At 38.8% G+C, this 17,169-nt stretch overlaps 1 protein-coding gene across 7 annotated transcripts in view; it reads right to left on the bottom strand.

Annotated features, from left to right (window-relative positions):
• Window positions 1–17,169, bottom strand: part of arhgef11 (Rho guanine nucleotide exchange factor (GEF) 11) — a 212,617-nt gene that overhangs the window by 134,009 nt on the left and 61,439 nt on the right. For all 7 annotated transcript variants that reach the window (XR_007933657.1, XM_051919914.1, XM_051919917.1 and 4 more), the window contains 3 exons: window positions 14,365–14,422; window positions 11,647–11,684; window positions 2,929–2,991 (listed from right to left, as the gene is read on the bottom strand). Coding sequence is in view for 6 of the 7 variants with exons in the window: in XM_051919914.1 (XP_051775874.1) it covers window positions 2,929–2,991; window positions 11,647–11,684; window positions 14,365–14,422 (159 nt within the window). In the remaining variant the exon portion in view is untranslated. The remainder of the gene's footprint in view (window positions 1–2,928; window positions 2,992–11,646; window positions 11,685–14,364; window positions 14,423–17,169) is intronic.

Here is a 17,169-nt window from a genome sequence, read left to right as displayed (position 1 = left end):
TAATATTAGATCTACCTCATCATAAAATGGATTTGAATAAATATCTATCAATAGCAAACTTTTTTTTTTCCTTTGGACACTGGAACTTACTAATTATTTTTACTCATTCAAACACAACATCCTCAGTTGTTCCCTTTCTACCATCTTCCAAACAAAAAAAATCAACTCGCCATGTGTTACAGGAAAAATTGCAGTTTGTGGTCTGGCTATGGCACATATTTTGCCTTTCCTTATCATGCATGCAAATGACATGTCGCCAAAAAGAAAAAAAACAACATAAACCTGAGTGTTGATTGGAATTGTGAGCTTGCAATGTACGATGTGAATACAGGACAACGATAGCACTGCCTTTAAAAAAAAAATATATATATAAGGCACTGCATTGATACTGTATATATTGTATATTGTGTATTATATATATTATATTGCGAATTTCCCCTTGGGGATTAATAAAGTATCTATCTACAGTGGTGTGAAAAACTATTTGCCCCCTTCCTGATTTCTTATTCTTTTGCATGTTTGTCACACAAAATGTTTCTGATCATCAAACACATTTAACCATTAGTCAAATATAACACAAGTAAACACAAAATGCAGTTTGTAAATGGTGGTTTTTATTATTTAGGGAGAAAAAAAAATCCAAACCTACATGGCCCTGTGTGAAAAAGTAATTGCCCCCTGAACCTAATAACTGGTTGGGCCACCCTTAGCAGCAATAACTGCAATCAAGCATTTGCGATAACTTGCAATGAGTCTATTACAGTGCTCTGGAGGAATTTTGGCCCACTCATCTTTGCAAAATTGTTGTAATTCAGCTTTATTTGAGGGTTTTCTAGCATGAACCGCCTTTTTAAGGTCATGCCATAGCATCTCAATTGGATTCAGGTCAGGACTTTGACTAGGCCACTCCAAAGTCTTCATTTTGTTTTTCTTCAGCCATTCAGAGGTGGATTTGCTGGTGTGTTTTGGGTCATTGTCCTGTTGCAGCACCCAAGATCGCTTCAGCTTCAGTTGACGAACAGATGGCCGGACATTCTCCTTCAGGATTTTTTGGTAGACAGTAGAATTCATGGTTCCATCTATCACAGCAAGCCTTCCAGGTCCTGAAGCAGCAAAACAACCCCAGACCATCACACTACCACCACCATATTTTACTGTTGGTATGATGTTCTTTTTCTGAAATGCTGTGTTCCTTTTACGCCAGATGTAACGGGACATTTGCCTTCCAAAAAGTTCAAGTTTTGTCTCATCAGTCCACAAGGTATTTTCCCAAAAGTCTTGGCAATCATTGAGATGTTTCTTAGCAAAATTGAGACGAGCCCTAATGTTCTTTTTGCTTAACAGTGGTTTGCGTCTTGGAAATCTGCCATACAGGCTGTTTTTGCCCAGTCTCTTTCTTATGGTGGAGTCGTGAACACTGACCTTAATTGAGGCAAGTGAGGCCTGCAGTTCTTTAGACGTTGTCCTGGGGTCTTTTGTGACCTCTCGGATGAGTCGTCGCTGCGCTCTTGGGGTAATTTTGGTCGGCCGGCCACTCCTGGGAAGGTTCACCACTGTTCCATGTTTTTGCCATTTGTGGATAATGGCTCTCACTGTGGTTCGCTGGAGTCCCAAAGCTTTAGAAATGGCTTTATAACCTTTACCAGACTGATAGATCTCAATTACTTCTGTTCTCATTTGTTCCTGAATTTCTTTGGATCTTGGCATGATGTCTAGCTATTGAGGTGCTTTTGGTCTACTTCTCTGTGTCAGGCAGCTCCTATTTAAGTGATTTCTTGATTGAAACAGGTGTGGCAGTAATCAGGCCTGGGGGTGGCTACGGAAATTGAACTCAGGTGTGATACACCACAGTTAGGTTATTTTTTAACAAGGGGGCAATTACTTTTTCACACAGGGCCATGTAGGTTTGGATTTTTTTTCTCCCTAAATAATAAAAACCATCATTTAAAAACTGCATTTTGTGTTTACTTGTGTTATATTTGACTAATGGTTAAATGTGTTTGATGATCAGAAACATTTTGTGTGACAAACATGCAAAAGAATAAGAAATCAGGAAGGGGGCAAATAGTTTTTCACACCACTGTATCTATCTATCTATCTATACAGTAATCAGTTTATTTCAGATGTATTATCTTCTGCTCACAGTACAAATACATTCCTAATTGAAAGGGGTGGTGGTGATGGTGCTGGGGGGGGGGGTGGTTCTTCTTTAAGTGATGTTACAGTAAGACACAAAATAAGCTACCTCAATTTACATCCTGACTCCCACTTCTCCATTGTTATGCCCATGGACGACATCCTGACTGCTGCTCTGGTGTTTCATTTGGCCCCAAAGCATGCTGTCTCACTATTACCACTTGCACAATTTTGCTCCTTTCAACCCTGATTGTTACTTGTTGACCCTTCTAACTCCCACGGCCTGCTCCTGCTCCCATATTTAACTCTTTAATGTTTTTGCATCAAGAGCTGCAAGGGGCCCTTTGCTATGAGTGCCATTGGTTGCAGAGAGCCCAGTAAGCTCAGCCCTCATTTTCTTTCAGCAGTTTAAATCTGCACAGGCTAAACTCCGCTAGCCATTGACCTTTGTATTGGCTGGTGCCAAAAAACAAATGCTGAGTCAGCCAAATAAGCTTATTAGACACACCACTTTACAGCTGAGACACTACACTATTTGTCCAGAAGCTGTGCAGGTCTACATCTTCTTCCTCCTCCCAATTTGTTATTACCTTTTCACGATGGGCTGGGATTGACTTGGGGGTTGAACAGGGATTCCCCATTGGATACTGAAGCATGCATATGTTTTATATATGATATCAAAGGGGGGTGAGGGGATGACTTGAAGCTTTGAGCACCAGTGGGTACCATTCACAATTTACTACAAGTTATCCTGTCAAAATAAATTTTGAAAGTAGTTAAAATGCTCAGTACCTCAAGATTTGCATCCTCCTCATCTTCATTTTCTTCTGGACCAATAATAGATGTTCTTAATACCTACACAAAGCAAAAAACGCAAATGTTTAACAAATAATTCTGAACTTAAAAGATTAATTAAAATAATATTTAGTATTTTAAAATCATGTCATCTCATTTTCCAACCTGCTTCATCCAGACCAGGATTGCAGGGGGTGATGGAGCCTTTGACTCTTGACTACTCTTATAGGAAACTCTGCTTCTTTGATGCCATACCCAGGAGTACTTCTGGTGCCACAGCAGTGCACACTGGAAGCACTTCCATGCTGTTCCATGGGACTACAATCCCCAGCCTTCCCTCCAGATAGCCCTATAGTTGTCCCACCAGTAGGATGCTGCTGCCACCCCCTGTCCTCCCATTGTGGCATCCCTTTCTGGTGAGAAACCAATTACCATCCTAGCCTGGGAGGCTCTTAGGATGAAAACAAGGTATACTACAAACTACAGTCTTGTTCACACTCCTCTGTTTACCCGTCTTGCATACAATCTGTACCACGCTGGTAAAATCCATTCTATTTAGGCCTTTCATTCACAACACTGCAGAATAGTGCAGTGTGTTTTTTTTTTAATGTGACATGGTCAGGGACTAAGATCTGAACTTTAGGATGTAACAGGCAGTCATGAAGACCAGGAGTCAGTTGAACAACAAGTGAGGCAGGCACTTTTAAACTTTATTTGTCCCCACTGGGAAATTTGGCTTTTTACAGAAGGTCTTTATAAAAAATTTTAAAAAATAAATAAAAAATATACACACATACACATACATATACACACATACACATACATATACACACATTATATAATATATATATATATATATATATATATATATATATATATATACACACACACACATGTGCATACACAATGGTCTGAACACACACCAGAATGACTAAAAAACAAAAAATTAAAAAGAAAGAAAACTTCTTACTTGGTTGTCACATCACAATGAGGCATTATGCAGGCATATTGCTGCTGGTATAAAGGAGCCCCAAGTAGTGTTTTTTGACACATATGACACAGCAGGTGTAACAAGTACAAAGGTATAATTATTGAAAAGAAAAAAAAAAACAATATTCAAAAGGGGCAATATCAACAATGCAATCAGCAAACAAATACTGCAAAAAAGGAATGCTCATTAAAAGCTATAAATAAAACAACTTTTTATTCCACATAAGGCACACGCCCATAACAGAGAGAAGGAAAAAAAATAACATGATCCCTTTTCCTTTTTAAATGAGCTCAAAAAAGATGGCCCTTAAAAAAAAAAAAAAAAAAGAAAGAAAATATTCATTGTCCACTGCTTCTTTCACCCTGCATGTACTGACCCTCTCCTGATCTAATCTTAACCTGACACTTTGGGTGGCGAGTTGACAGGTTTTTATCCTGGGTCAACTATCATCTGACCCAAATCATACTCCCCTTTCTCCCTGCTCATGTGCCTAGCCTAAAACCATCGCACCACACATGTACGAATGTAACTGATTTTTTACAGCACCCTGCATCATGTTTACTCTGCCCACCTGTTGCTTATACCCTCCACACACCAGTCATCCACTCCGTAGCACTGCCATTCCTAAATGAGACGGGCACACTAGAAGAACACTGGGATGAAGCACAACAGGACGCAGGCACACATCTCCACTCGAGGGCCCGTCAAATGAAAACGCACACCAACCTGTCCGAAAGCCCCATCCAAACAACATGTGGCTGCTCACTTGTGCACTGCACCCCAGAACAAATTGTCAAATAAATATTTGTTTCTTTTTTATTATTATAATAATGGTCCCTGCAAAGAACTAAACACAAACAGTGCAAAGTGCTTTTAAAGTATGCATTTCCTCACTTGCCTGCTGCATACTTTTCTCCCGAAGACACAACAAAAACACACCATTGTGCAAAATTACTGGGTTTTCTTCACAAGATGATGCACTACATAGAAAGTTACCGCTACCAGCCACCTTGACGATATGAAACTACCATAGTCCCGACCCCCCAAAAAAATACAGCAATTTTCTTTTACATACTGAATGACAGGCAGACCCATGTGGAGTTAATGCATGAAAATATTTCCAGACAGGAGCTAAATGCCTATCTTCTTTTGTGAATGGCACAGGGTTTCTCTGTACACAAAATGCAATACGTGCATTTTTATGACACAAAACACAGAGATTCGTTGCAGATTGTTTTATTAATCTCTGCACTTTGAAACTGCGACAGTGACTGGTAACAGGTGTTTAATTTGTAAAACATCAGGTGTCACAGCACCTAATGACTGCCAGGAAGCAGAATAGGGGGTGAGCAAACAATGGCAATTTTAGTACTCCAGAGCAGTGCTGTTTATACTGAATGTCATTATCAGTCAAATACATGCAAAATATGTCTACACATATACTCACAAGCATAAATTAGCATAACTAGAAATTTTATACTGTTCCACTGTCCACACTTTGTGCAGCACACTTAAGAGTTTTCACTCTATTCAACCTCATCTGATGAGTCTTTTGTCACCACTGTTTTGCTCCAATTCTTTTTATCTCCATATCAGTATCTCTGCTGTACCAGAATCAGAGCACATCTGGAGGTCCCAGAGTGCAGAGGGTTCAATTCTGAGGTACCATAAAATCAGTGGTCCTGGTTAACACATGCCAAATGTGGAGTCAGAAGAGTAGGTGTGCAGACCAAAACTACCATACTGGAAAGACCAGTGGATAACTTTATCTGTTACAAGAAACAGCGAATAATTGAAAAGAGAAATTATTAAATGTTTGTTTTGAAGTTAAGTTGTATCTATAATTGAATAATTTGTGGCTCTTTGAATATTTTGTGGAAGTAATGCTCTCTGCTCCTGGATTCAGAAGTTAGCCTGCAGGAAGAACTATTGAAAAGGGTGGATAAATTTAAATATCTAGAGTCAGTGGTAGCTCAAGATGGTAAATTAGATGCAGAGATAACCCATTGAGCGCAGTGTGGATGAAATAATTAGAAGAAGGAAGGTATCAGGAGTGTTGTGTGATCAGAGAAGTAAGGTGAAAGTTAAAGGTGAGGTTTTTAAGAGAGAAGAGCAGCACTGATGGATGGAGTTGAGGTATGGACAGTAAAGTGAGCGCAGGAGAAGTTGGATGTGGCAGAAACACAAATGCTGAGATGGATGTGTAGAGTTACAAAAAAGTACAGAATAAGAAATGAGACAATCAGAGGTACAACAAAAGTGGGAGAAAAATCTAAGAAAGTATAGGAAAGTAGGTTGAAGTGGTAGAACACTTGAGGAGGACAGACAACAAATACATGGGCAAAAATGTGCTGGGAATGGAAGAACAGGGTAAGAGAAAGTGAGGTAGGCCAAAGCGAAGATGGATGGATAAAGTCAAAGAAAATCTAAAGGAAAAGGGCTTGATTGGTAATGAGGTGCAGGACCAAGCTGTATGGAAAAGGTTGATGAAGCACATTGACACAACAGGGAAGTGGTAAAAGATGAAGAGAAAGAAACTGTCTCTGCTTTCACCATAGGGGCCAAAAATGTAAGAGACAGACCTAGTAAGTCATTATTGTTGAAATCATAATTAGGTGTATGCTTAATTATAATGGAATGTAAATTTTACTTAGCTACGTAGATAATGGAAGTTTCTGTTTAATCCCCTGTAATTTAGTATTTTAATGGGCCATTCTTAATATTCTGCTGTATTTCCAATGTAACATTGCAGATAGACTAGAATAAAATGGCAAAAGGAAAGTTATAAAGGCATATAGTTTTCAGATCGTGAACATAAACATACGTATTAATGTACATTGAAAGTGTGTCATGCTATATAGAAATTTAAAGAAATGTAACTATGATCTGAGCCTTAAACAGAAACATAAGCAAGAAGTTATTTTAGGTTTGTGTGTGAATTATTACTTTCTTATTTATTTTGGATACTGTTTAACTCTGAATTTCACCAAAGCTTTGAAAAACAGACACTTAGAAACTAGAATACTTGTTTATACATCATACTCATTGTAGAACCTTTCTAGTAGATAGAGACTTTTTGGAAACAATGAAAAACGTGGCTACAACTGATAGTCAGAAGTCTGCCAGTTGAAGACTTGCCAGTCAATAACTGTTCGCAACATAAAAAGCTATTTAAAAAAAAAAAAAAAAAAAAAAGATACCATTCTTTGCTCATTTGTTTATGCGTGTAGACTGGCTGATCAGAATCGAAAGCATTTACACCACATCGAATTGTTGAGAAGCTGTGAGCAAATGTAAAGGCATTGCTTGTTTCTGTTGGCTAAAGGAGAAAGGAAGTTTGAGTTACCTTTACACTTCTGTCACAAGTGTGACCAGCAGAAGAATCATTGGCGGCACCATGGTTAGTAATGATAGGCTCACCATGAAGTCAGAATGAAGTAGCAGGATGTGAAGATGGAGAAAACAAACACACACACACACACGGTTTGCTCTTAAATTAAAAGCCTTAAATGATTTTGGCAGTAGTATACTGTTTTTAGTTTTGAACAATGTGCCAGAGTCTGAATGCCTCAGGAGAATTCTCACGTGCAGCTAATGAACAGTCTGAGAATCAGTTTAGCAAAATTACAATTAGAAGTATAGTTAAAATAGCAGCACTCCTCGAATTTCTCAAAGACAGCATGCTTCTTGACGTTATAGTCAATTGCAGCACCTTTAACACACTGGCAGCTTAACTGTTTATTACCAGGACGCTGAAGCATAGGACTCTGAATCCATGAAAAGTAATGAATTCAATTAATGTAAAGACACTCTTAATTACTTTATTTTCGCCATCAACATGACTAAAAGTCTCCATTTAAATGAGAGTCCTAGAAGCATTGCACATTGCAAAGTTCAGTTTCACTGCACTGTCCTCACTTGTTTCACACAACACATTTGGTAGTTGGTGACTGTTTATAGATGGTGGGTGGCAGAATGTCCATGTAGTGCTGTCCTGACAGTTGTGACAAGTTAGATGCCTTGTGATGAAAATCCGCATCAGCACCACATCCTACAGGTTCCACATCATCCAAATTATTGTCAATATCTCAAACACCATCATTATTATCAACTGCGGACTGTCTATTTATAACACTATTTTACACAAGTTGTTGCCACCAAAAACAATTCTAGGACTATAAACTAGATGGCAGCACTACAGTAGGTAACTAAGGATGGCAGCAAAGATCTTAAGCAAGCTGGCTGCATCAATTGGGCCTGTATGCGGTAATATGAAGTCACGACTTGACCGGTTCAATGAGATACAAGTTAACTTGTAGCTCACATTCAAAGTATTAGAGACATATAAACAGACAGAATATGAATACATTTTCAAAGGCCACAGGAGCTCAAGATTATTTAAAGAATAACACAAGGACATGTCTAACGCAAGGGTTTAGATCAGTTCATGTTGAAACAAGCAAAAGTTCAAAATGCAACTCCTAAAATGTTAGTTCAACAAAATAAATCTGATGCACAACTTTCAGGGGTACCAATATTTTATTGTGACCCTTTGACATACAGTGCATCCAGAAAGTATTCACAGCGCATCACTTTTTCCACATTTTGTTATGTTACAGCCTTATTCCAAAATGGATTAAATTCATTTTTTTCCTCAGAATTCTACACACAACACCCCATAATGACAATGTGAAAAAAGTTTACTTGAGATTTTTGCAAATTTATTAAAAATAAAAAAATTGAGAAAGCACGTGTACATAAGTATTCACAGCCTTTGCCATGAAGCTCAAAATTGAGCTCAGGTGCATCCTGTTTCCCCTGATCATCCTTGAGATGTTTCTGCAGCTTAATTGGAGTCCACCTGTGGTAAATTCAGTTGATTGGACATGATTTGGAAAGGTACACACCTGTCTATATAAGGTCCCACAGTTGACAGTTCATGTCAGAGCACAAACCAAGCATGAAGTCAAAGGAATTGTCTGTAGACCTCCGAGACAGGATTGTCTCGAGGCACAAATCTGGGGAAGGTTACAGAAAAATTTCTGCTGCTTTGAAGGTCCCAATGAGCACAGTGGCCTCCATCATCCGTAAGTGGAAGATGTTTGAAACCACCAGGACTCTTCCTAGAGCTGGCCGGCCATCTAAACTGAGTGACAGGGGGAGAAGGGCCTTAGTCAGGGAGGTGACCAAGAACCCGATGGTCACTCTGTCAGAGCTCCTGAGGTCCTCTGTGGAGAGAGGAGAACCTTCCAGAAGGACAACCATCTCTGCAGAAATCAACCAAACACGCCTGTATGGTAGAGTGGCCAGACGGAAACCACTCCTTAGTAAAAGGCACATGGCAGCCCGCCTGGAGTTTGCCAAAAGGCACCTGAAGGACTCAGACCATGAGGAAGAAAATTCTCTGGTCTGATGTGACAAAGATTGAACTCTTTGGTGTGAATGCCAGGCATCATGTTTGGAGGAAACCAGGCACCGCTCATCACCAGGCCAATACCATCCCTACAGTGAAGCATGGTGGTGGCAGCATCATGCTGTGGGGATGTTTTTCAGCGGCAGGAACTGGGAGACTAGTCAGGATAAAGGGAAAGATGACTGCAGCAATGCACAGAGACATCCTGGATGAAAACCTGCTCCAGAGCGCTCTTGACCTCAGACTGGGGCGACAGTTCATCTTTCAGCAGGACAATGACCCTAAGCACACAGCCAAGATATCAAAGGAGTGGCTTCAGGACAACTCTGTGAATGTCCTTGAGTGGCCTAGCCAGAGCCCAGACTTGAATCCGATTGAACATCTCTGGAGAGATCTTAAAATGGCTGTGCACCAACGTTTCCCATCCAACCTGATGGAGCTTGAGAGGTGCTGCAAAGAGGAATGGGCGAAACTGGCCAAGGATAGGTGTGCCAAGCTTGTGGCATCATATTCAAAAAGACTTGAGGCTGTAATTGCTGCCAAAGGTGCATCGACAAAGTATTGAGCAAAGGCTGTGAATACTTATGTACATGTGATTTCTCAGTTTTTTTATTTTTAATAAATTTGCAAAAACCTCAAGTAAACTTTTTTCACGTTGTCATTATGGGGTGTTGTGTGTAGAATTCTGAGGAAAAAAATTAATTTAATCCATTTTGGAATAAGGCTGTAACATAACAAAATGTGGAAAAAGTGATGCGCTGTGAATACTTTACGGATGCACTCTGTACATACCTTTTATTAGTTATTACACTGTGGATAGCATGTTTCAAAAGGATCAAGATAAATTACATTTTCTTGAGCAATATATTAAAGGATGGCCACATAAATTTGTTTGAAGCTGTGCACTCAATTTGCTGGCAGCAGGTTACAAACAAGCAAGGAAACTTGCAAAGATGGAGTGCCAACAGCTACAGCGCATATGAATAAGGCATTGAACCGGCCTCAAATTAGGTCATCACATAATGAAGGAGCATTAGTTGATTATGCACTTTTTCTCATTAGCTGTATAAACTGAATGCCATCATACAAAATTCCCTTCAAAAGGCACTAACTTGGAGGTCTCATTCCACCACAGTGTGCTAAGAAGTGCCTTTTGGGGTCTTTTCTGCCCACTACTACCAGGCAATTCAAAGCTTCCACCCAGTGTACTTAAAGTTTATTTTTATTTATCTGATTAATTAATTATTGATTGATTCACTGAATGGATGTATCATTTGTCCTGTGAACCAGTACTCGTTTTTTTATGTTTCTGCTGCTGTATGAATTTGAATTTTCCTGTAATCTATCTAATATGTTATGTTAAATGTAGGGAAGTATTAGAAAACATTGGTGATAGTATGAACATGTGCACGGTCCTTTCAAAGCTTCCTTATGATCTGAGATATGAGTGGAGATCAAACGCTTATACTATAGTTACAGATTATGGACCATGGCAAGTTTTTCTTAAGTTAATTTTTGAAGTGTATAAATGATGATAGTTTGAGGTATAAAAAACAAGCAGAGAAATTATTTGTACTGCACATATTTGCAACAAAACACTTTGAAATGTAAATGATTAAACACTTCTAATGGTGTAGTTTGTCTGCTATGTCCTTAAAATAAAATAAGAAGGCACAGCTCAGATAGATCATGAGTAAAAGGCATGCTAAAATATTCACTTCAGCATGAGGGAATAGTATCACACATGAAACAAACACAGTTTGAAGATGAGCAGATGTGATAGGAAAACACACATAAATCTTATACATTAAAACTGACTTGAATGGTCAGCTGTGGCTTGTTAAGTTGAAGAACTTCTAGAACTTCTATGCCAATATGCACGTGATGAAAGCAGTGGCAAGAACTGTTCAGTTTTCAACAAGTTGTACAGGTCTCTAGTAGGAAAGAATGTGGGCTGAATACTTTTACTGAATACTGCCTTACAAAAGCTGTCTAAACGCCATGGAGAAAAGATCATCTTCAAAGATGAATTAGGCAACAGCTTCTATGGTGTTCTAAGTATATTAAAATATACCGTATGTAAAAATGAAGATGTACATTTTTCAAATAAAATTTCAGTCCAATTCACTTTCATTAGCAATTACTTCCTGATGAAACATTTACAGGAAACATTCACAATCAATATCTGAAACTGTTTAAAAAAAAAAAAAAAGCCCTGTAAAAAAAATTACACACAAAGATTGTCAAAATTGTATGATAAGCTTAATATTCCTCACAACAGAATTCAATAAAAATTAATAACCATACCTACCTGATTTTCCACACACTGTAAGTCCACTGAGAGGTGACCTGAAAAAATTATCAGTGAAAGCACAGGTTAACAATGCAGTAATATAAAAAATAAATGAATTCTTATTAATATGCATGTGTACACACAATACATTTGCAACAAAACATAGCCGCCCTGCCATAAACATTTAAATCTTTAAACAATTTGCTTTGTCATACACACTATTAAGGGCGGCACGGTGGCGCAGTGGGTAGCGCTGCTGCCTCGCAGTTGGGAGACCTGAGGACCTGGGTTCGCTTCCCAGGTCCTCCCTGCATGGAGTTTGCATGTTCTCCCCGTGTCTGCGTGGGTTTCCTCTGGGCGCTCTGGTTTCCTCCCACAGTCCAAAGACAAAGACATGCAGGTTAGGTGGATTGGCGATTCTAAATTGGTCCTGGTGTGTGCGTGTGTTTGTGTGTGTCCTGCGGTAGATTGGCACCCTGCCTGGGATTGGTTCCTGCCTTGTGCCCTGTGTTGGCTGGGATTGGCTCCAGCGGACCCCCGTGACCCTGTGTTCGGATTCAGCGGGTTTGATAATGGATGGATGGATGGATACACACTATTAAAGAAACCTTGTGCCCTTTATTGCTTTCAAACATATTTGTCTCACTTACAAAGCTAAATTTACTCAGTGCGGATTATGATATTAAGTATAAATGAATGTGCCTTTCGATGAACTGGTGCCTCATCTGTGCCCGTGGCCTTGTAACATGGAAGGAAACAATGCAGACTCAGAGAGAACATTCATTTTTCATTTGAACAACCCCCAGGCATGTGATGTGTACCCACAGCCCAACACTAACCACTACAGTATTCTGCCACCTAGTGTTTAATACATTCAAAAGGTTGTCTGGTATTCTAGCAGTGTGCCCAATACTGAGAAAAAAAAGATATCCGAAATGCAAATATATTTCTGAACATACAGTATAATATTATTATAACAAAGTCAAATAGGAAGGCAACTTAAAAATTGAATACTTGTAACTATGAACAGGCGAACATAACGGTTCTATCACTTGTCCACATGGTCTCCTTGCAGATCGATGGATTCTTGTATCATTAAACTAACTTCATTTCTTGGTAGAAGTTTTTCTACTGCTGCCAAATCCAGATGTGCATTGCTTCTTTATTCTCATCATCAGAGGTGAACCCACGACCGTGTAGAGCCACTTTAAGTGAACTGAAGATGTGATAGTATATTGGGGGTTGGTGAAGATGTTCAAACCGCAGCTGTTACACTGCCTCCACCATTGTTTCAGCCTAATAGGGACATCATGGAGCAGCAAAATGGTTTTTGACAGCATTCCTCTTCTTTTGCTATGAATTGCAGGTTTCAGTTTCTCTCTAAGCAAAGCACAGTATGTTGTACTAGTCTCTGATTGTCTGTGTTCTTAAAAATGTGCCAGAAACAGAACCATTCATGTTTCAAATGTCACACACGCGAGCTTAGGAAGCAGCCATCAAGGTGAGTGACATTTCACAAGATAAAGGGATAGTTATGTGTACTGATGTCTCTCTCTCTCCATCTACAGAAATGAAGAAAAACAATAATCCACCTACCGTACTTCTGGACTCACAAGATCTCACACGACACGGTATCACACAACAAAACATCTGCAACGTCACTTCTGGTTCCTATACAATGATGTCACTTTCTTCCGTCATGTTTTTTATGTCAATATAAATGCCATGATTATCATTGTATTTTGTCGATGCTGATCATTTTTTGACTCATTTTGACCCTAATTTTCATCTTTGTCCATCAGACAATATACAGGGACATTCCCCAACTTATTTTGAGCATTTCTATGTGGTTTATTTCACCACACAAAATAATGTAATTTAGATTTTTTTGCCAGAGGGTTATTGTTTGAACTACTTCTTTACTGGAGAAGACGGATGCTTCCACTGCACACTTTGTCTCTTGCTTTCCAGCTCAAGGTGATGGACTCATGTCTCATTTCCATTGACAATTCACTCCAAAACGCTTGTTTTTTCTTTTATAAAGATTTGGGAATTGGGTTGCAACCTGTTCAGACTATTTCTTGTGCAGATCAGATGCTGACTGGGTACCCATCTTGCACAAATATTACCATACACCAAGTCATCATGTACTATATTATGGCAGGTGCAGACTCATTGCTGATATCCAATGTGCAGCAACAACACAACTTAATCTGTTGGTCTTCTCTGATGAAGGCATTCGCCATGTTGATGTGGGCTTGTGTGTGCAATGTTGATCGTCAACCAGATCAAACTTCATCAGTTAAACATGTCCTTCCCACTTTAAACTTTTCTATCCATTCATAAACTTTTCGTGGAGTCCTGCTGTTTTGACTTGTGCACTGAGCCAACATCTTTCTGTTAATTTCAGCAGGTTTCACTCCCACTGCCAAAAGCAATCTCAGTATGGCACATTGTTCAACAATGGCGCAATCCCACAGCAGAGTGTCCATGTTCATTTGACCTTGGCTTCAACTAGACTAACGGCACAGCTATGAGTGTTTAAACTGCAAATAAACCATCACGAATATGTTGTATTGCATCAGCTTCAGTCCATTGTGGTTACCATGTAATTTGCCTTATTTTTTGATCTACCATTGCTCACTGCTTTTCATGCCCTTGGGACATAAATTTGTTTAAAATTATCATAAGACATTTCTGATGTTTCTGCTGCACATCCAGACATTAAAATCTTACCTGACTCAGCTGTTTGCTGTCCATCAGAAGACTCACTTGATCTGGAACTCAAGTTTTCCTGAAATAAAATTTATTGTAATTTATTAAATGATATGTTCATGTGTTTAGACTGTAAACAATTCTGAAATTGTTCAAAGAGGCCTTACCTTACATTATGTGAAAAAGTTACTGTAGGCTTCAACTATTCTCATAAAACCTATTTCAATATGTCATGTATAACTATAGACACTAATTTCTCTATAATATAAAATGACACAGAAACTGAATCCTGTTGAGCTAAAGGAGGTTTTCACTTCCAATAAAGGTTTATCTGTTCACAAAAATGCTGCCTTATTAAAAGACCAATGACCAGTTTCTCGTCACTAGAATGCTATGGTACCTCTCTGAAGCAAAAACTATGACAATGTTTTAAATAGAAAGATGATAAAAATCAATGTTTTACTTACAGTGTCAAAATTGTCCTCTACAACAACAAATGTTTGGGATTACCATTTAGCTAGGACTGCAGAAAGATTTTCTGTCAGCTAATTGTTAAAAAAAAAAAACTGCAGTAATACTGCATATTAAAAATGGTGAAAAAAATCAATCTAATGCGACTTCTAAAACAGTTTCAACTTCAGAGTCCCTACACTCTTAAACAATCTCAATAGCCATGGACACTGACTTCTTAGTGAACTGCTTTTAAAAGACTCTCAAGTTCTTTACATATAATTGATTTCTAATAAGATATCCTCAAAGTTTAAATTCTTTCTTTCTTTTATATATGTGTGATTTGCATTTGCTTCTGTTCATAGCTATTATTCTAAATTGCATTTTAAAAATATTCAAATACCCTCAGAGTTTGTGAATATGAAGAGTCGGGTCCAGGAGCACCTTGTCATCTCAAAAGAAAAAAGAGAGACAGATGGATAGACAAGCATGAATGACGCAAAATAATGATTGACAGATGGATAGACATGAAAGAGTCTGTATAATGCTGGATAGAAATATGGACAAACAGGCATGAATAGCACGATAGATGGATGGATGAACATTCCCCCTTAACATACACTACAGGTAGATGTATGAGGCAAATGAAAATACTTGCATGTGCCACAGCTCACTGCTTACCCACACCTCATTATGTCTCCAGGACACGAGGAAAGACATTAAAACTTAAGGCAAAATAATACTATAAGCATCTCACAGCAGAACCTCACATCCGGGAGAAGCAGGGTTTTCTAGATAAATCCGGAGTCACTTTTTGTCTTTATGTCCACATAGTAGGCGATTCGGAGATGAACACTAACTCCTCTTATGCTACATTCAAATCTCTCCTTTTTTTCTAAATAATAATCAACTGAATAGTTTTTGATGCGTATACAAATAGCATAATCAATATGAGGATCTTCCACACCATGATCTAGAACAAGTTAGACATGGATTTTTCAAAAAAGTATTTACTAGCATTTCAGCTGCATAGTATTCAAGTACATACATGACTGATTGACTGATTTGTATCTGGTTAAAAAAAAAAAAAAAACTAGAAAAATTAAACAGTGTTTGTGGCAAAGTCTTTAAAGCATCTGCTTGGAAAAGGCAACATAATGAGATCCAGACCATCAAAAAGACTGATTCAGTGTCAAAAGCTTGCAATGGTACAAGAAATCAGGGATTACCATAGTACTATATACAATATTTCTGTATGTGTACAGTATATATTTCTGCTGTGAGACTTGCACTTTCATAATAGGCTCTATATGTCACCTAAATTCTCCAAATCCTGGTTTAAAATAAGTTGGTTTAAAAATTAAAAAATTAATTGGTGGATTTATGAAAAATTCCTGTATTTACCTGGTCACACTGCCATCATCACCACCACCTAAAGAGCCCCATTACAAAAAGCTCCTCATCAGAAAATGCAAAAAGGACAAAGATCCGGAACTAGGATAAGAGTTACAAGCTTGTCTGGGGTTGGAAGATGCTAAGACCCGGGTTGAAGATGAAAGAAAGGTGGTAAGGGTTACAGTGCATCCAGAAAGTATTCACAGTGCATCACTTTTTCCACCTTTTGTTATGTTACAGCCTTATTCCAAAATGGATTAAATTCATTTTTTTCCTCAGAATTCTGCACACAACATCCCATAATGACAACGTGAAAAAAGTTTACTTGAGGTTTTTGCAAATTTATTAAAAATAAAAAAAACTGAGAAGTCACATGTACATAAGTATTCACAGCCTTTGCTCAATACTTTGTTGATGCACCTTTGGCAGCAATTACAGCCTCAAGTCTTGTTGAATATGATGTCACAAGCTTGGCACACCTATCCTTGGCCAGTTTCACCCATTCCTCTTTGCAGCACCTCTCAAGCTCCATCAGGTTGGATGGGAAGCGTCGGTGCACAGCCATTTTAAGATCTCTCCAGAGATGTTCAATCGGATTCAAGTCTGGGCTCTGGCTAGGCCACTCAAGGACATTCACAGAGTTGTCCTGAAGCCACTCCTTTGATATCTTGGCTGTGTGCTTAGGGTCGTTGTCCTGCTGAAAGATGAACCGTCTCCCCAGTCTGAGGTCAAGACCGCTCTGGAGCAGGTTTTCATCCAGGATGTCTCTGTACATTGCTGCAGTCATCTTTCCCTTTATCCTGACTAGTCTCCCAGTTCCTGCCGCTGACAAACATCCCCACAGCATGATGCTGCCACCACCATGCTTCACTGTAGGGATGATGCATGGTTTCCTCCAAACGTGACGCCTGGCACTCACACCAAAGAGTTCAATGTTTGTCTCATCAGACCAGAGAATTTTCTTTCTCATGGTCTGAGAGT

This window comes from Erpetoichthys calabaricus, chromosome 16 (genome assembly GCF_900747795.2).
Source record: "Erpetoichthys calabaricus chromosome 16, fErpCal1.3, whole genome shotgun sequence".
NCBI lineage: Eukaryota > Metazoa > Chordata > Cladistia > Polypteriformes > Polypteridae > Erpetoichthys > Erpetoichthys calabaricus.
This window is presented reverse-complemented; position numbering and strand designations above follow the sequence as displayed.